This window comes from Carettochelys insculpta, chromosome 3, assembly GCF_033958435.1.
Source record: "Carettochelys insculpta isolate YL-2023 chromosome 3, ASM3395843v1, whole genome shotgun sequence".
Classification (NCBI taxonomy): Eukaryota; Metazoa; Chordata; order Testudines; family Carettochelyidae; genus Carettochelys; species Carettochelys insculpta.
The window spans coordinates 82,116,798-82,138,666 of NC_134139.1; the positions used below are offsets into that span (position 1 = coordinate 82,116,798).

A 21,869-nucleotide genomic window follows, 5' to 3' on the forward strand; every position below is an offset into this window, starting at 1 on the left:
GCTCCTTCCTCTGCACGGCTGCTCTTGGGTACCTCTCCCAGCTGCAGAAAGCTCTGCACCTCCTGCCCCATACTCACTTCTTGGCTACGTCTACACGTGCCCCAAACTTCGAAATGGCCACGCAAATGGCCATTTCGAAGTTTACTAATGAAGTGCTGAAATGCATATTCAGTGCTTTGTTAGCATGCAGGCAGCCGCGGCACTTCGAAATTGACGCGGCTTGCTGCTGCGTGGCTCGTCCAGACGGGGCTCCTTTTCGAAAGGACCCCACCTACTTCGAAGTCCCCTTATTCCCATCAGCTCATGGGAATAAGGGGACTTCGAAGTAGGTGGTGTCCTTTCGAAAAGGAGCCCCATGGGGACGAGACGCGCGGCGGCGAGGCGTGTCAATTTCGAAGTGCCGCGGCTGCCCGCATGCTAACGAAGCGCTGAATATGCATTTCAGCACTTCATTAGTAAACTTCGAAATGGCCATTTGCGTGGCCATTTCGAAGTTTGGGGCACGTGTAGACATGGCCCTTGTCTCCACTGGTCCACAGCTGCAGGGTCACCGTACAGGGTGTGCTCCCCTCTTCCAAATACAATTATTAGCTCGTTTCAATAAGATAAAGAACGATTGTGTGAAATTTGGCAGAACTTATTGATACTTTACAGCAGCAATTAACACTCAGGGGATGTCTATGCTTACCACACGTTCAACATGCCACTATAGATCCTCCAGAATTCAATTTTACCACATCTATGAAGACACAACAAAACTGATCTCTTTGGGCTCGGCTGTCGACCCTAGTACTCCATGTTATCACACTGAGAAAGGGAGTCAGCCTGAGTCCACAGATCCCTGATCTACACCAGGGAACAAAGCTGATCCTGATACGTCAATTCTAGCTATGCTAAAGGCATAGACAGAATTGCATCTCTGGGATTGACTTTATTCCCTAGTGCAGACCAAACCTCCAGGTGCTCCAAGAGCAGGGCAGATCTGATTCAGCTACAGAAACTTCTGGCTGCTGGCCCATCCTAGACAGCCTCCTGAAGCAGGGAGAGAAACCTGGAAGTGGGTCTGCTCTAGTTTATTCCCCACTCCCCCCCAGCCTTCAGAGGAGCAGGCAGGGGACAGAGAAGTCCTATTCCCCTCCTGCCAAGTTGGACCTAGAAGTCCCCCTTTACTGGAAGCATTTGTAGTAAAAAAAAATACAACATCAGATTTCACAGGAAAGAGCTTATTTCACAGTCTGTGATGTGTTTTTCATGCCCATGAAATTATTTACTACAGTGCTCTGTAACTTTTTTTAGGTGCTCCAACAAGTCTACCAGCGGCACTGAGAGAAATGACAATACATTTTCTGCTGAATTATACAAATACAAAACGTTCTGTTTGGTAGGCGTAATCTCAGTACAGCAGCTGCCTGAGCAATTGTCAGATTTCTGAAGCACATAACGATGGCTTTGAGCATGTTTACTGGGAGCTCTTCCTGTGCATGATACTCAGAATGGCAGACAGCACAAAAGTGCTTGTTGAAAAAAATAATCATCAAGTGGGTTGGGAAGGATGGCAACAGTGGTGGAGCACAGGTGGGAGCTGGTAGATTTGCAGTAAAACTGCATTTGTTAATGGAAAATAAGGCACTTTGATCTGGATAAACATCAGGACTGCAAAAGCCAGATCTCCCAGCAGACTAACATTCAAAACTACTCAGAGCAATATGTATACTAAAATGTATACAAAAGAGCAGCACAAAATAAGACCATTTACAATACTATTTTGTAGACCAAACTATTTCACTCAATTCTCTAAGCAAAGAGTTGTCTACAGAAGTTAACTTGGGAAATTTAGACTCTTTCCGCAGGTTTTCCTCCCCTCTCAAAATATAATTTTAACGTTCTTGCATGTGAAAGTGAAATTTTCAAAGAAAAACAATAATGCCAAGATATCTCACTTCCAAAACTTGTTAAATACTAGATAAATTTGTCTATAACTAGAAAAGCCATACAGAAATATCACTGACAAAAATGATAACTAAGTTTTTGTATTAATTCTTTTTCCTATTTTCAACCAAGAGGTCTGTCAGCAATGCTCCATTAACTGAGGAAAACGTATTGCACAAGTCCAGAGAAAACAGATGTAACAGTTTTATTGGTTATTTAAAATGTCACAAAAAGTCTGGATTCATATTAAATGCACCAAGTTTAAACGGTATCATTGTCGCTACTTGTCTTGCTAAAAATAACTATAGCTATGGTGACCACATTGCCCTATGGCAAAGACAAGACACTGGCCTCCTGGGATGGGGAGACTGCTGTCCCATGTCAGGTCTCCATAGCAATGAGGGCTGCTGTCCCAAGGTGAGGCACTGGGGATCGGGGGCTCCACAGCCTCCTGATAGGGAGGCACCAGGGATGAGGGAGAACAGAGGACATGGGGCTCCGCAACCTCCCACACTGGGGACGGGGAATGTAGCAGCCGCCCCTAGCAGTCAGGGCTGGCACGTTAGGGAATGGGGCAGGTGCCCCAGAGCGGAGCTTCCCTGCTCTAAGAGCTGCCTTCCCTAGGCGTGGGGCAACAGGCATGAGGCAAGCTCCCCTATCGCGGAGCTTGCCAGCAGCAGGGACTGCCACTGTGGGGTGCAGGGGAATGGGGCAGCTCCCCTGCAGCAGAAACTGCCACCCTGAGATGCAGAGCAATGGGGAGAAGGGCAGCTGCCCGGTGGATGAGCTCCCTGGCACCAGTAACTGCCACCCTGAGACACAGGACATGAGGGAACTGGGCAGCTGCACTGCTTCAGGGCTCCACAGTAGCAGAAGTTGCTGCCCTGAGACACTAGGTACCAGGGAACAGGATCCCTGCAAAAATACAGGACAATATCCACCTCTCTTAAAAAAGACAGGATGCCTATGCGGCAACTTAAATAAGGGACTGTCCCAATAAAAATGGGACAGGTGGTCACCCCAGAATAGCAACAAAAGGAATGATGTGGACCCTGTTAATAAATCTACAAGTTCAGGTTCTCAGGCAGGAGTACTTCAACAATAAAGGTAGCAGAAAATAAAGACAGTGAAAATATTATGACATGCAAATGGACTACAAGCAGCAGTTTCACAGGATTGTTATATAATAGTTCAACCCTCTGCAGAGCTCACAACTTTTGGGCAGTTCCCATCTGTCTGTGACATTTTATGAAATGTTTTATATTATACAAAAACCTACATGAAAAGGCAATGAAGGCTCCAAACTAAAGCACTCAAAATTGGCAATATTAGCCCCATTTTCTGGATGGGAAACAGATACACAGATTGGTGGAAACTTTCACTTTAAGTGTCCAATCAGAGATAACTAGCTGATTTTTCAAATTGCTTTAATATTAAACAATGCCCACTGATTTCAGTTGCAGTACAGAGTGCTAAGCACATCTACAAACCAGACCCCTTATAAATTAAGCACTCAGGAAACGAGGAACATAGTACTAACAATCACTTGTGAATTGTGCTGCTTAAGCGACTTGATTAACATCATACAGCAAATGCATGGCAGAAGATGGGACAAAATCCAACCCACTAAGGCAATACTCAACCTTCTTAAGCTTAAAACCATTCTCTTCCTTCCTTCCTCCCATCCTCTGCCTTATTAAAAATACAAACAAGGATCCTACAAATGGTCTCCTCTATTCATCCCCTTAGCAGGTCTATAATGTGTGCTCAATGAATCCCGGGTCCTGTGAGGAAAAAATATCACTATGTAATATCCTTATGTAATTAAAGCACAATTTCATAATGCCCATGTAGAAGGGGGCCAAATTAAGTTTGCAGAGGCAACTATCTTAGAAGTGTCTGCCCTAAGAATGTGTGACAAAGACTTATCTTTGAGGCAAAAACCACCTTCCAACAAATTTCAAGTCCCTGCTTGAAACAATAGGATACTTAGAACTTAAAGCCACACAAAGACAAAACAGAAAAAGTTGCTACAACTTTAAGACGGGAAGAACATTTTTCCCTAGGCTCATTCTCAAGCAACGGAACCATTCTGACTGAATTATTAGAAGAAAATTCAGCCTGAGGCAGACACCCAGCATGGAAAATTTCAGCATAAAAATTTAATATCTGGCAAAGTACCCATAAACAGTGTCTTATTAACAGAAGATTGGTAGGTAAGACATGAAAAGTAACTGTTCCACTTTATTCAGCACTGACAAGGCTACAGTTGGAATACTGTATTTAGTTTGGGGGTTCTATACGCTAAGAGAAAATGGAGGGAGACCAAAGGAAAGCACCAAAAAAATAACAGGTTTTGAAAACCTGATCTTTGAGGAAAGGTTAAAAAAACTGGGCATGTTTAGTCTTGAGAAAAAGATGGTTGAGGAGGGATTTAATCACAGTCTTCAAATACGTGAACAGCAATTGCAAAAAAGAAAAGCTGGTAACTGTTCTTCATGCCATGTAAAGGTAGGACAAAAAGTGATAGGCTTAATCTGCGGCAAGGGAGATTTAGCTTCAATATTAGGAAAGTGTTTCTAACTACAAGGTACTGGAATAGATTACTATGAGAGGTTGTGGAATTCCTGCCTTGGGAGGTTTTAAAGAACAGGCTGGACAATCGCCTGTTACAGATGCTCTTGATATATAGTTGGTCTAGCCTCAGTGCAAGAGGCTGAACTAGATTCTTTCTTTTAAGAGCTCTTCAGCCCTATATGTCATGTCAGGAAACCTGACACTGATTTAGTACTAGTGAAAGTTGACTGGAGTGCCCTTGTGAATGAAGTCTTCTCTTTACTTACAAGGCTGCAGAAAGGCAAGCTTCCTCTCCCCTCCACTGTACCTCAACCCTGATTACAAGTGTGTTGTGGGGTGGGGGAGAGAGAAGGGGAGAAAAGAGTTTGCTCCTTAGCCAACTGAGACAATGCTGGTGTAATTCTTAGTGGAGAATGTGACATTGGAGCTGACACTCCAAACTCATCTCATATGGGGGACAAGCATCCACTAAAAGAAAAAAAAATTAATCTTCATTTTTAACCCTTAACTTATCTGGATTCATACTGACAATCTTAACCTAAAATATTTGAGGCCCAGTTCACTAAAGAGCCAAACCCCACTGAATGAATAACACTAGCACTTACAAGAATGGGACCTGCTCAGAATTTACATGGGCTAAATCACGTTCTCTTGGCACACAAGAGAAATTCTCTTCCACTGCTTTGACGCTCCTGAGCATCCAGCCAAGTGCCACACATTGTCCTTAAAGGAAAAGCTCCCAGTAACCAAAACATAAGCCTTAAAATACACCACCACAAATGAGCACAACATTCACATTTTCAACACTGTTTTCCAATATAAAATAATTATAGCAATTACTCTCGAGTCCTCACATTAATATAAGTACTCCCCAGCACAGGGTTGTAAGAAGGGCTTGAACCCACAGCCTTCAGATCTGTAGTGCAGACCAATTCAACTACCTCAGTAAATCTGCATGGACCAAACCATCCCAGAAAAGACAGCACACACTTTTGGAAGTGAGTTACACAACTATTTAGGGAATTTTTTTTTTTAATTCTGTGTATCAATATCCCTGGGAATTCTATTCCTTGCTAAGGCAGCACAGTCTAGGGTCCAGAGATCACAGAGACAAGTATAACAATGCTCTTGTTTGGACCACATGCAGGGAACAATCCTGATTTCTCCAGATGTAAATGCATGAGTCCTCACTTTAAAAGAGCAAGGTCCATTATCAGAAAAGCTTCTTCTTGGCAGTCACTTGATAACAAGGAGGACATCTTCATGTCACCCTCCTAATTAGTTCTTTGTCTGGACCCTCCCTGCTTGATCTTGCTGCCATGGGTGCCCATGCTAGGAGCACGAGACCCTGCAGCATCACTCTTGGGTTCATTGGAACACACAAGCCCACTCACCACTACAGGGTGACGATCTAGAGAGTGGCAGCACACAGGCAGTAGCAGTCGCAATCCCCTGTGTAGTGTATAACCCACTAGAGGGGAACAACGTTGCATTATCGTGAGTTCCACAACAACAATTTTCCACTCTCCTTCTGAAAGGCTGTGCAGCAGAAGGGATGAGACTTGGGCCTGTCATATCAGAAAGCAAGGTTCTATTTCCAGTCTGATACCATGTGTCAGTTATCTTACCCATACAACAGACCAATGAATAATAGACAATAGACATATAAGGCCTTAGTGAAGTGTTGTGAAGTACACAGAAATGAATTAGAAGAGTTGTACACAGAAATTAGAAGAGTTAATGTAGTTAACTTCTGCACAATATCTAATTGGACCCACACAATACTTTCAAGTATTTCTGAAGGGCAATAGATTTTAATACTTAAAGTTGATCAAAAGGTATTCCAATGACTTTCCATACCCATACTTAACCAAGTTAAGTTACCAATAAAGAAAGCCTCAGGCTTCTCTCTAAGATTTCAAACAAATTATCCAAACACAATTACCAAGCCAAACTCCTGTATTTAAAAAGTGTTAGCAGTAAGTGTGTATTTACAGGGATTCCTGTGCTCGCCAAATGCACGGTGGCAGAAGTTTTTCTTTCAGCAGTACCAGCAGGGGAGCAGCTCAGTCAACTAACTCCTGGAATTCCTTCCTGCCAGAATCTCTGACAGGGGAATAGGAGAGTGGATTATGAACATGAGCAAGACATCACAAAAACACTAATTATGGAACAAGTCTTTTCTTCTTCGAGTGATTGCTCATGTCCATTACACATCAGGTGACTCCAAGCAGCACCCACGTAAGTAGGTAGAAGTTCACAATCGTGTTGATCTCAACACAAAACTCTGCCAAACCCAGTGTTTTCTCTGGCTTGCGGAGTCGCTGCGTAGCCAGGCATAAACACGTGGACTGGGGACTCTGTCGCAGATTTACAGATTTCCTGGGTTGGCATGTGCACCAAGAAGGCTAAAGATGTCTTAAGGCATGGTTGAATGGGCCTGAATGAACTGTGGCAGAGGAACCTTTGCCAGCTTGTAACAGGTCCGTATGCACAAGCTGACCTAGTTGGAAAGCTGCTGCACGGAGACTGACATTCTATCAACTGTGGTGACAAAAAGCAGCACCAACTTATAGAAGGGCTTAACAAATTCCAGGTAAAAAGCCAAGGCCCTCCAGATGTCCAAAGCATGTACACACCTCTTTTCTTATATCTTATGAGACTATGGACAGAACGCAGGCAAGACTATGTCCAGGTTCATATAGAGGGAGGCCAGGTAGGGCTACAGGAAGGCCAGGAAGGGCCAGGTAGGGCCACAGATGGATCTTGACCTTGCAAAAAGAGTGTACAAAGCCCTGGTGAGGCATGTCTTGGAGATCAATGTCATTGCCACCAGGAATGCAACTCTCCAGGGCAAGCAGGAAAGAGTAGGATCCAAGCAATTTGAAGGACAGCCCAGTGAGCCAGATGAGGACTGGGCTGAGGTTCCATTTTGGATCATTCCTGTACCAGCAGATAAAGTACCTCAAAGCCCTGTAGGAATACCACCATCACACCATGGGAGAACACCGTCTACTCCTGGACTGGGTCACGAAAAGAGCTAGCCTCAAGATGGTCTCTGATGGAAGAATGTGCCAGATGCGGGTTTCTGAGCTGCAAGAAGTAGTCTAAAAAGGACAACATTGGAGCATGTGTGGGAAAGATACTTTGTTTCTGTCCGCAATAGGAAAAATCTCATCCTTTTCACTTGGTAAGTCAGCCTCGTGCATGGCTTTCTGCTTCCTTATAGGACTTGCTGGACCTCCTTAAAGCAGTTATGTTCCTCTGGGGTCAACCATGGAGCAGCTACACCAAGAGGTGTAGGGATGAATCAATGGCTGTTCTGGGACAACATGGCTGGAGAGTTGGGAAGGGGTCAGGGAGAAAACAGCACTACAGTAACGTGCATGCCAAACCCATATTGGCAAAGCTACATTGGAGCAATCACAATAACTTGTGCTTTATTGCATTTGACTCAAACTAGCACCTTGCTGATGAGAGGGATCAGCAGGAACATGTACAGCAGACCCTCAGACTATAACTGGAGAAAGGCATTAAGGGAGGAAGCCCCTGCCCAATCCCCACTGGGCAAAAAAATGGTAGCACTTTCTGTTGTGCCTGGCAGTGAGCAGGTTGACAAGGGTAAGCCCCACCTCTGGAAGACTGCACAGGCCACTTCCAGATGGAGTAACCATTCAGACATCTCTGCTGTGGATGTTGTGACCGATTTGGGACATTTTAAACTCGACTGGCTACAGAACTAGAAAATACACCTTATGGAATAACTCACTGCTTTTGCAGCTGATAGAACAGCAGAGGCTTGACCACCTCCCTCGTGGCTATAGTCATGGGGACTGCACCTTGACTTAACTATCTAATCACCAATAAAATCTTAAAAGGTAGGCACAGGGTAGAGGTCTTCAAACCTCTTTTCTGCCCTGTGTTGCTGAAATAAATACCCAAAAGTTTAGGGTGAGTCATGGACACCAACTTCTGTTAGGAAACATTACTGCCATAGTTTCCAAAGCTGATCATTTGAGGGTGATGAATACTTAGCCAGGAGAACCAAACGCATCACTATGTTTAAACATGGGTGTGGAGAGTGGTGGATCAGACAACCACAGTACTACACCAGTATAATGCATCAAATTGAGACTGCATAGTCTAAGGTTGGGTAAGAGGATGGCTACACAGACAAGTGCACACTCCTGTGGTAATTTGCAAGAACTCTCTCTACCTCTCTGGCTCTGTTAACTTATCTTAATAAAACTATGCAATGGAACAGACTGGCCACTAAACACTTGGTCCCTAGAACTCTGGTGTCATCAAGCAGGTGGGCTAGATGACTTAACAGAATTTCCTCACTTATAATTTCCGTAATTTCTATGGTATGAAATAGACATTATGAACAAGACTTGGGAAACATTTCTCCAGATATAAAATGAAATGTACAGGAAGTTAGCACTGGAAAGTCTCAAACATTTGCATATGCAGGTACTGTAGCTAAACCTGTATTTCTGCAGATAATTAATGGCAATGCCTTGTCATTACAAGGTTTAAGCAACTATTGTTTGCCTATACCTGTTCAGCTTCATACACCTTGCTTTCTATTCAGTTAAAAATGCCAGTAAAACAGAGAAACATGCTTGAGTACAAAGTACAGAGCATTTATACATACATGAATTGTTACTACAGCATGTTAACTGTATTAGCATCTATTTTTGGCTACAGGAAATATATAAAATTTTACATATAGACAAAGATTTCTGCTTTAATGCTGTAGTATCTTTCAATGGTTTGAGAATTCATATGCTTTGAATGCTGTTGAAACAGCTTTAAAACAAAATATATCCAGATTTTCCCATTATAACGTAATTGAAACATCTGAAGTTGTATTGGGCCCATTTTGCCAACCATTTCCTGAGTAGTATTCCCCCTGAAATGGTTTAAAGATCTTGCTTGATTCGTAAGTCTTGAAGTCTAAAGTGCAAAAACTTTGTTAATCAGAAGTCCAGTTGGGCACCCTGTCTTTTTGATCATTAAAATCTCATTTCTTTTCACGATGTGAGGGCATTATAAAATAGAGGAAAAGAAAAAAACTCTGGATTAAGTTTTATTGTGTGCATAAAACTGAGCATATTTGCAGGGATACAAAAATAATCTGTGTAACTACAACATGTTAGCAAACTGATACTACTTCTGTTCCACAATAAGGGTGTCCAGGCTCGATAGCTAGATTTGTACTCCACTTTTCCCACCCCCAAAACAGTAGAATTCACGGCTGTCATCAACGCTGAGTCTCATTTTCCAGTCCCTGTAAGCTTGTACATACGATCAGAAGTTTTATAAACATCCTTAAAGGCAAGTTTATGCAATAGGATCAGTCTCAGCTTGACTTACTGCTTGCCAGGCAAGTCTACAAGTATTTAAATAAACCACATTTATAAGCATTTTAAGAGCACACCAGTTTACTAAAGCACACCAGCTGGTTTACATACGCACTCTCTATGGAGTAATAAAGTGAAGGCTGCTGAAAACGACACACCCACATTCCCCAAAAGTTATATGATTTCACATGTCAGCTTTGGTCAACAATAAGCACGTAAATCTTATCTACATACAGATCATGTTTTGACCCTGACTCATTTATTAATTTGCCTTAAATTCGCGACAATGAGGGAAGCTAGAACTCAGCAGCTACTGATTATACATTTAAAATGAAGACAAAAAAAATCTCTTGGATTTAAAGGTCAAAAGCCCTTTGGCAGAGGAAGGTCAGTCCCAAGTCCAATTTCAACTTCGGAAATCTATCATCATTAGACAAAATACTCTAAATCACACTCCATATAATCTCCAGACATAAATGAGGTGAACCAGTTTGCTGTATGTAAAACTGCTTCCTTTAATTGTGGCTACAGCTGTTTTGTTTCATGTGGCGCACTTTAAATAAAAAACAAAAAAAAACTGACTTTTCTGAAACTGACTCATGCTCCACATACGCACTTTTGTTTCTCCCTCCTTTGAAAAAGCCAGAAACATTTTAAGAATTGGCGAAAATACAGCTGTAAGCAAAAAGGTTACTCCAATAAAATGAAGGAGTTTTCAAATACTAGCACTGAACATCAGCACTAGCTGGCAGACACACACAGTGTACCTGAATGACAAAAAGCATACAAACATACTTTTGTTAAATACTAAGTAGAGTAGGTGGGGGTGGTAGAATCAAACACCTAAAGAGCTGGGAAAATGGCACAATTCATCCAAGCACAATTTCTAAAGTTCAAAAGCATCCAGTGACGCTATTTCTTAACGAATAATTTGAAGCTCTTGCATAGTCTCCAGAATTAGAGAAATCACTATCGGGACGCTATAGTATTACTGTTCGTGCTGTCATTCCAGTGGCATGGTCCCAGGATATTAAAGACGGGTGAGGGTACTATCTTTTAATGAAGTCAAGAGGTGAAAGAGGCAAGCTTATACAGAGCCCTTCTTCAGATCCTGAAAAGGTACTCAGTGAATGAAACATAAGTTACAACGTGTTTCAGGGTGAAGGTAGGCAGTTAATACCATTATAAACATAGAGCAAGAGAGTGCTAGTGAGTTATAGACTGCTATAATGAGCCATAAGTCCAGTAACTTTATTAATTTTTGGTGTCTAGCAGAATTACAAATTTAAGTTCTCAGGTTCATCTTCTGAAAGCAACGTGCAAGTTTACTGTGAGATCAAGGACCGAGCGGTCAAAAATAGAGTGACTGTTCTGTGAAAAAGTGTTCACTCACAAGCAACACAGTGTTTGTGTCTGTTATAATTTTTCTGTGCAAGTTCATTCAAGAATGTAATTTGCTGGTTTCACCCACCACGGTAGTAGGTGGGGCATTCAGTGCACTGGATGAGGAACACTAAAAGCTGTAATAGGTACATGTAGGACCCCATCGATTCTGATAGATCCAATAAGCTGTCCAAAAGAAGCTGGTCCAATTAAATCCACCTTGTCTCTATTATTTATTGTGTGTGTATCTAAAAGGCCTTTGAAAAATGCATTTCTTTAATGCCAAAGATAATCAAGCCTGATGGATGAATACCAATAAAATCTTCTATACTTAATGTGTGTTTCTTCCCCATCCCCCCACCACCACCACTAATCAACAGGAAAACCCGTGAATGCTGTTTCTATTGTACAGTAAATTGCTCAGGTTCCCCATGCACCAATCATTCTGTACCTACAGCTGATGTAATCTGTGTCCATCTAAATTAAAGAATAGAAAACCCTAAATAGATTGTGATCCTTGGACTCTTGCTTTGTGGTTCCCCTCCTTTCCAACATGTCAGTCTCTTGAGCAGGGAAAGAAAGGAAGAAATCAGAATGAAATAAAATCTGGAAGTGCCTGAACAGTGAGTCCACGATAGCACAGGTAGAACTGGCATATGCAGTCCTTATTTTGCAAGGAACTTAGGTCCACAGAGCTAACAGATGAAATCAGAACAAAAATCTGAGTGACCCACTTGCAATATATAGTCTAAACATACAAGTGAAATCTTTTCACTTGAATCAGATGTGCGGCCTCAGATAAAGGGTAGAGAGAAAGAGACAGAGCAGCCATGCTACCATAAGCTTACAGGTCAAAGAAATAGGAAGCTGCAGGAACCTATCATGGAACTTCCCTCAGTAGTCAAAAGCTACAAAAAAAACACTGAAAATGGTGCGAAGCAACTCACTTACCACCATGTTAGCTGCCTATTTTGTGTCCCATTACATGGGCTAAAATGGAAGCTTCCATACTTAACTTACTTCTACGAGACTGAGGTATGAAAAAAATGTGGTGACAACGCTAATGACATGCTCTTGGTTCTAAGAGGTTATTAAGAAGCATAGATAGATGCCATAACTGATCTGAAATAAAATTAGGCACCGCAAAAGCCCTCTTTGCTCAAAAATGGCAAATAATGCACAGCAACACTTGCTTTAGGAACGTAAAATAATGTTCAGCCTGATCAGGTATTAGTTTGCCCACATCCATTGGATGTCAAAACACTAATTCTACCACAAGAGAAACTCGTATGTCAACAATGAAATAATAAAACTATACAAGAACATACCAATGCTTTGTAAGTCACTAACTCATGATAAATATACTCATCAACATGCTGACAAATACGAAGCTCAGACCCTAAAAGTATCATTTGTGACAGATGAATCAGATGTTAAAGTTTGGGCTTTTTGTATTTATTGGTAAATCAATTAATTTTGATTGCCTAGCAAAAGTTCTCTATGCCACATTTGAAAGTTCAGAAATCCCTGATTTGCATAAATACCTCACAATGTATTCAAAATTACTGATATAAAAATGTGATGGATTTTAACAACACCCCTTTACAGTGCTGTAACTTGTTGGGTTAAACAACCCATTGCTCTTGGAACAACTAACTTATCAGTTAATACAATTAATACCCTTTAGACTAGAAAAAATAATCAGAATGTGGAAATCTGTCTAGAAAAGAAATGCCTTTTTCTATGGTGTCTAGATTCATCTTGCTCAGATTCTGAAATACTTCCCCCCCCCGCCCCAAAAAAAAAGCAGCCAGTGGATCATCAACTTATGGCTTTATTTCAGTAAGTTCAATGGAAATTCTTTACCCAACTACCATTTTTACAGACAAATATACTTATGTTAGCATTTTCAAAGAAATGTTTTTCCTGAGTTAAGTTTGTTGATTAACTTTTTCCCTTGTTATTCTAACAAATGACCTATTTTAATATATGAAAGAGTAAAGTCCCATAAGCTTCAAAGTACAAAATCATAGTATGTTTAAGTCAGTCTTCACACTTTGGCAGTTTTCATTAATCACAGCTTTTTCTAAACAAGTTCTGCTCTACTGTACTTGCAGAAGACTTTCAAACCCTACCTTGTTTTCTAGTTTATCAATCTAAATTTCTCCATTCTGTTAATATACCTTAAATTCAGTAAGTAGTTTAACTCACTGGAGCACATTTTCAAGGTCGTTATTCTATTCACAGACTATGACTACCAAATATTACAAGTACCGTTTAGGATGTCAGTTCGAGTTATTCTTACAATACTTCACAAATGGCAAACAGGGACTTTCAGAGGAATCTGGATTTAAGCCAATTAATGACAAGCAGGCATATCACAAGTCATGCTATTCATGCTCTTCAGAAGTAAAGTACTAGCAATTGGTGCTGATACTTAGAGAGTAAAAAAACTAAAAGCAGCCACTACTGTGAGTCTTTCTTTTGAGAAGCGCATAAAAAGGAAGGACTTAAAATCGAAGTACAGGGTTTTTTCCCTTCTAATTTTTGAAAAGTTAGCCACCACCCAGACTGCGTAACTGAATGCTATCTTAAATAGCATTACAAGAATAAATACCGATTGACAGGTTTAAACAAGCAACAGTACAGGGGAAAACTACAGGTCTATCATTTAAACTCCACAGCAAAATAGTTCCAAGTAGAACCCTGAACAAACTTACCATGGATTCTGTTCGTCCAACAACAGAAAACCACATTCTGATCTCTGGGACTACAAATCCTTTAAAAAAAACCAGCAACAAACAATTCTCCACTTCCTTCTCAGACTCAACAGCAGCCAACACTAGTCTGCTGGATTTTCCAAGACACCCATCAAGATAATTCTGAGCTGGAACCTATGACACTATATGGCATTTATCAACACAATATTCAAACCCTTACGTAATCACGCAGCTCTGACTCTCATTTACCTTAGGAGCTTTATTCAACTTTAAAACTCCTAGAAAAAACTAAAAGGGAACCTCTTGTACAAAAGAAAAAATATTCCGAATTAAACAGGAAGTAACATGCTGGCCCACAGACAAGTCACATGCTAGCCCCCGCCCCCCCAAAAGTGATATATTTTTTAAAGTAAACTGCATGCATATACTGCTTCCAAATCATCTGGATTTCATAAAAAGTAACCGCAATGTGGCTGAGAGTCAGGCAGCTTTTAACATCACAACATCTTTCAGGGTTAGACCAAACTCTGCACATAACCTCAGAAATAAGAACTGCCACTGATGCCCAGCAGCTCTCACCTCCATAAAAACCAAACACTCTGATGATGCTACTCAAGGCACAATTACAAAAGCCTTTACTACAGAAAAATACACAACATTACAATAGCAAGGGAGCAGCAGTTGGACTCTCTGGATAACACCACTTGACAATTTGTATAATTGACGCTTTTTAAACAGAATACAACTATACATAGTTTTCACAGCTATTGCCAGGTATTTTTCCTAATTCAAAGTCTTTTTTAAAAACCTCTTATAAGCTCAAAACACACATTTTGCATTTGTTTGCACTCATTGCATGTGCACACTTGTTTGTTTTGTGGTATTTCAAAAGTTATGCTGAATTAAACAAACCTCTGATTTATAACATAATTTAAACAAACAAACTAGCTGAAGGAATCACATTTAAATTTTTGTCAGAATAAGATACCTAAATCAGTGACTGCATAAATGTTTTCATTCTTATATTCCTTGCTTCACCCCTTCTCAACATTTGGGTTTGTGATCCCTCATATTATAAACTGAACTCCATCCTAAGGACAAGCAGGTACAATTACTGTTACATTTCCTTACAACTCTAGTCTGTTCAGAGCAAACCTGTCTTTTGAGATTACCTAATTCCTTCTGTACAAAGGAGTTACAATGAGCTATGCCACTAAAGTTTTTAATGTTCTTAGTAGAAGTTTTGCAAAATTTTCATTATGGCCCCCCTTAACTTCCACAGATTTTAATTCCTTTAAACCCAATGTTCTGAATCAATGGTATCAGTCCAGAAGATAACCTTAACGTTTTAGAAGTACAACCTACTTCATGTGTTATTTACATTTTGCATTCTAATGTAAGGAAAGAAATAGTAAAACAAATTGGATTTTGGGGAGAGGTGAAGAGAGTCGGGGGGGGGGGGGGGGGCCAAGGGGAGAAATGCAGAGTGAAAAGGATTTAATTTTCTTCTCTAGTCTGCCCACTTCCACTCTTCTCCAAAAATGCACGTGATCTTGCATTATAGTCATCTGCTGACCAGCAAATGTAGACCTGACAGGAGTCCCTTCAGAGCTAATTTATTTCAATAAATGAGAGGCCAGTGTTGAGATGATACAGCACTTCCTTCCTCCTTTATGGCATGAAATGTGTGCAATACTTTAGTCACTGAAGTCAGAGAGTGAGTAAGCTGTATTCTTGCTTTAAACTTAAGCACTAAAAGTAGACAATACTTACAGCAGAGTAAACTGGTACTTCCATTATATGGAACAGCACCATCTACTGACCAATCATTGTAATTTTCAGTTATTGCCTTTCCTGAACCACTCCTGTCATCTAAAAAAGACCAAGCGTTCCCTAGAACAGAGACAGGTCTTCGTTTCTTACAATTAAACAATTCTACTTTATTATTTGAAAGTCAATTGCTTTTCCGATTTTAAAGAGAAAAAACAGTTTGCACAATATTAACAATGGTGTGTAACTGTGGCCACCAAGTTAATTCCACTCTGACTCATGCTATCTAAATGTTTTTGGCTATTCTGCATACTGACAATTTCACAGCATCATTATTTTGTTTAGGCTTGGCAAATTTCAAGAAAAGTAATCGCTCTCATTCCTTCTTGTTTTCTGCATGAAGAAAAAAATTTCTCCCCTCATTCCAGAAGTTCAATTTCTGTATTGATGCATAATACGTGACTGAAATCCACAGCCCAAAAAAAGTCAAAAGAAAGGGGAAATAAAATGAGAAGTTACATTTATTGTTGCAGCTTCTCAAACACCATTTGCCTATTTGGAATAGTTCTTTTCTCTACAGCATTACCTGTATCCTTTTTATTACTTTTATGGAAATACATGAAAACTGAAGAAACAGCTCTCTCTAATAAGCAATTCTGTGCTCTAAGGCAACTACTTGAATCACTTCTATTTCCAGGACAATTTGATTTAGCTTCCAGTGATAGAACATCTCTTTTATGAAGCTAATAATCTACTGGTTTCTTAAATAATCACATCACAGGTTTCACCATTCACTTCATAAATACAATAGCTGGGCAAAAAAGGATTTTCCATACATGTATATGTAACACTGAAGCCGTGTCTACACGTGCACGCTACTTCGAAGTAGCAGCACTAACTTCGAAATAGTGCCCGTCATGGCTACACATGGTGAGTGCTATTTCGAAGTTGAAATCGACATTAGGCGGCGAGACGTTGAAGCCGCTAACCCCATGAGGGGATGGGAATAGCGCCCTACTTCGACGTTCAACGTCAAAGTAGGGCGTGTGTAGACGATCCGCGTCCCGCAACATCGAAATAGTGGGGTCCGCCATGGCGGCCATCAGCTGAGGGGTTGAGAGACGCTCTCTCTCCAGCCCCTGCGGGGCTCTATGGTCACCGTGTGCAGCAGCCCTTAGCCCAGGGCTTCTGGCTGCTGCTGCTGCAGCAGCTGGGGATCCATGCTGCATGCACAGGGTCTGCAACCAGTTGTCAGCTCTGTGGATCTTGTGTTGTATAGTGCAACTGTGTCTGGGAGGGGCCCTTTAAGGGAGCGGCTTGCTGTTGAGTCCGCTCTGTGACCCTGTCTGCAGCTGTTCCTGGCACCCTTATTTCGATGTGTGCTACTTTGGCGTGTAGACGTTCCCTCGCAGCGCCTATTTCGATGTGGTGCTGCCCAATGTTGAAGTTGAACATCGACATTGCCAGCCCTGGAGGATGTGTAGACGTTATTCATCGAAATAGACTATTTCGATGTAGCGTGCACGTGTAGACGTAGCCTAACAGACCTGGACTGCTGGCACCAAGGATTGAACCTGCAGTGTTAAAGGCTAAAGCCCTGTGCTCTACCACATTAGCTAAAGGAGAACTGGCTCTCAGCAGGGGCTATAGAGCAGAGACTTCACCTCACCCTAGTATGAGGTCTCAGTGCCTCTGCATACTACCTACAGATCATTAAAAATATCAGGATAAGGGGACACTTTCTGCTGCTTATTAATTTTCGCACAGGTGAAGGTTGTGGGTTTTTTTTGAGCACCAACTTTAGTACACTGTGGCCCAGTTGCATACTGCTTCTGTAAATTAGGGATATGCTGCCAGTTAAAACTGTGTACCTGACAGGGAAGTCATTTGCCCCATCTTAGAACCCTACTTCCCATTACACGTGAAAAATTTTTATGTAAAAATTATCACTTCTCATGGATTTTAATAAACTAGTTCCACTTCACATTTCTATTCCATCCCAAAAAAGCAACGAACTAAAATTCAGTTCAGAATCAGTAAACTGATGTGCAGATAAAATGGGGACTTCTCAATATTCATGTACTATCAGTCTTTCAGACTACTGCAGTACTAAATGCCTATAGCACATTAACATTTTCAGTCTCTAGTTTCTCAGATTCTGAAATTTTCTTGAAGTCACAATATGACCATTAGGTGTGTACACCTGAAACTTTCTTCCCCTCCTAGATGCCAGAAAATTATTGGATTATTCTGTATTTTTTTTAAATGTTCAAACCACTACATCAAGCAGCAACACTTTCTAAAGTACACAAAATTTCAGCATAAAGAAAAATCTTTACAAGAGCTCAGTCAGGTTTGACAGCTTAAAACCCATCAAATAATAATGCCTTTACAATGCCAACTCCTCGGGACAAGGGACAACCGTTTTGACACAGGTCATCCACCCCACAACAAAAAGCATTGTTTCTCTCACCTGTTCATACATGGTGGCCTACTCACGACTGGGGCTTTCGGACACCAGTTATAAATTAATAAATAAATCATACTAATGTTAAGCTGAAAATCAACACAAGATTAAGTCTAATACATAAACCCCATTTAATAGGTAGGCCTAACCAATCGGTAGAGCCCTCCACCTGGTAGCTGGAGCCAAACGTGCATTCTTTGTTATCACAGTCCAGGTGAGTCAATAGCCAGTATCACTCATAAGGCAAACTTTCAAAGAGAAGCCTCCTCTTGGCCCAGCTACTCCACATACAGCATTTTAAAGATCAATAAGGTGAAATAAAATTAATGTTTATTTATTAATTTATATACTTGAATCTTGCACTAAATTTAGTGCACTGAACAATATGGTCTTGTGTTCACTACACAGATTGGATAGGAAAACAAGATTCAAGTATATAAATAGAAATCTCTAAGAACTCTTTAAAGTTTAATGCATATCAACAATGTAATACGTCCAATGTTACCATTATATAGTCAATATTAGAAGTGCTAAATAAAAATCTGATTTAAATTGTTTCTTTGTTCTGTGTATTTTTTAAACCAGCATTTCATAGCCAGGACTATCAGGCTAAATATGTATGCAATATATACCTTTCCAAAACATATTTAAAGAATTTTTTTCCAAAGTAAGTACAAAGTATTGCTTGATTATTTTACTGCACTATGTTTACATACCTTAGCAGCAACAATGCTTAAGCCCATTCCATTTTGTTTCTTTAATGTTACTGTGATAATTTCAGGTTCTTTCCTTAGAGGCTGAGCCTATCAATGGGGGGAGAAGGAAGATAAGACAAACATTGTAAGTTTGCATTAACAGCAAAACTAAGCAAGTATTAAAATTTCTGCACAAAATAGTATAAATCAATAAAAAAATAATGCATGGATAGAATATCTATTGACACACAAGTTTCTTTTACTTTCACGTGACTCTTGATTAGTATGAGACAGAGGTTATCTGCATTAAATCTGTGCTCAAATCACTGCCAAAGAAAGATCAAAGTCCATCTAAAAACGTGTCACATTATTTGATACTCAAGTTACAAGACAGACCGAGTTTATTAACAATTCCCAAATTCAGATCCAAGAGATTTAAAGTTGTGAAATCGTTAAACAAAAATAAATGCTGAAAACTAGTTAAATTGTTTTATAATAACTGTGCTCTTTGAACCTTGTTTTGGGGCTGTGCCTTTTAGTCAATGTATAAAAAATGATGTAGAAAAATACAGAGGCAATTAATTTTAAGACCAGATTAAAACTTTGAAATACTTTTTTGTAAAGTATGGAACATATTTAAGTTTGTGAATATTTGCAACAGGTATTTTCCATGGCATTTTCTAATAGGGAATTGGCACCATTAGGTAATGTATATGACACTACATATATGAAGACCAACATAGTGCCCAAATGAAGCAACGCTTTGTCATTGCACATTTCATAAGACAAAACTTGCACAACTTTCAAAAACATAAACACCATTGTTAAAACATTTTAAAAAGCAAGGAAATTCTACTCTAAGTCTACTCCGGCACTCTTGTGCCAAGGATATATGTGAAACAGAAGACTCCTCTCATTTTATTTCATAGGAGTTTTTACATTGATCTAAATTGGAACAATCATGTTTGAAGACTATTAAAAACACACTGGAGAAGTGGCAGATTTCTCAAAAAAATGCTATGTCAAGGAAGAGAGTCATGAGATCCTGGGAAACTTTGTCACAGCTTCTGTCTTTTCGGTCCTCCCCCCAAAAAGGCTAACAAACTAAGTTAATGTTGTAAAGCCTTTTTTTTTGTTTTTTTTTAATTTTACAGACTACCCACTAGGAGGAAAACTCAGTTTTAACTCTCAAATGCGCATGTGTGTGCAAAGTGGTGACTCTAAAGATGATTTTGTCATCTGCTCTAGAACCAATTCATCCATTTTATTGTGAATTTCACAAAGTACAATTAATCAAAAAAAGTAACTGTAAAAATAGCACTCTTACTCATGAAATCTATTTCTTGTGTATAATTCAGGGTAGTATTACATTAGTAATTAATGGCCAATGTGTTATTTGAGCATTTCCTTTCTGGGACTGAGCTCTAACTAATCCAAGATTTCTGGGATATCAGCCCTCTGTTTCCATATACTGGAGGCACTTCAGATTTGTCCATTTCTTAACTGTAGTGTCTTATATTATATACCACTATCTGATGGAAGACATTTCTAATTTTTGGCTTGACAGGTTTTCACAAATAGCCTCAATAACATATAACTTGAATGAGCCCGTCTTCATGGCATGAATTCAATGAGAAGGCATGAACAGCAATGGCCAGAGGTGGTAAGGCTTTTTATAAATAAATATCAATGAGCTGAAACATCTTATTTCCTTTGGCTGTTATTTCTGGTTATAAACACTTGCGTAGTCTGAGAGGATGGAAAGCCTGCCTACATGTCATCTAAATAGCAGGGTTTTTTTAATCTCGTAAGAGCATCCTGTGTGTTTTAACACTGTTACAGTGTTGCCAATCAACCAACTAGATTCAAAGCAGTTGGCTGGGTCATACATAGCAAAACACTATCCCATCTATTCAGAGGATGGACCCTTGCAATAGCCCCAGGGCAGCTGCCCTCTTGGCCCTCCCTGTCACAGGGCCTGGCATCAAATGTCTAAAATGAGCTATCAGGCCCACAAGGCCATTTTAGGATGAAGGTAGAATGGATCTTAGTCAGTGTAAACTGGAAGATTATTTTTCTTATAGTATTAACCATTTTGCTTGGGTCTGAGGGACTCAGGCACTTTGTACTATTGTAACCGGGATATTGTGGTTTTTAACAAAACTGACAGTAAGGCTCCTAAAGGCAGTTTGGAAATGCTGTATATTGATTATTTCTACCATCCTGTCTGTAGGATCTATGGAAAGGAATCTGCCTTAGCAGGAACAGCCATTTCCTTTACCAGCAATGCCACTGCTGAAATCAGAATTGGAAAGGATAAAGGGAAAAACCTTTGGGTTCAGAACTTCGAGTACTTATCTCACCCACCCCTCCTCCAGGCAGGCATATTGTAAGTCCATCGTAATGGTTTCTTCAAATGAGTTGGCTTGGGGATGGCAAGTTCTGCTTTAATTCTGGTTCCCCTGATTTCATCATATTATACTTTTGTTAAACTACTGCCATTATAAACCAACATTAATGTAAAAATATTTAGGCTAAGGCACAAAACCTCACTGACCCACTGATGTTTTCACAAAAAGGTCAAACAAGTGTTTTTTCACAGTGTCTTATTTCCCTAGAGTGCTCCAACAAACAAAATGGAAAAAAAACCAACAAGAACACGTCCCTGAAAATTTGGCAAAAATAAAAGGGATGTACTGGACTACTGAATATTGAAAGCCCAAGGCAAAAAAGAACACACAGGTAAACAAACTGTGTATCCAATACACACAAATTAAAAATATACTTTCAAAATGAATCTTTTAAATAACATTTTTGAGGAAAATCCATTTGCCTTCTGCTACTGACTGAAAAATTGTTTACATTACAACAGGCATGCAATAACAAAGACTGGTAAACTCTAATATAGGTTGATCTTGAAACATTTCCACAAACATTTTTCTTTGCTTAGAAACTAACAACA

General features: G+C 40.1%; 1 protein-coding gene across 13 annotated transcripts in view; it reads right to left on the reverse strand.

The window, feature by feature from the left end:
- AFDN (afadin, adherens junction formation factor) overlaps positions 1-21,869 on the reverse strand; it is a 196,913-nt gene that overhangs the window by 27,935 nt on the left and 147,109 nt on the right. For all 13 annotated transcript variants that reach the window (XM_074990248.1, XM_074990249.1, XM_074990247.1 and 10 more), the window contains one exon: positions 18,929-19,015. In XM_074990248.1, coding sequence (XP_074846349.1) covers positions 18,929-19,015 — 87 coding nt within the window. The remainder of the gene's footprint in view (positions 1-18,928; positions 19,016-21,869) is intronic.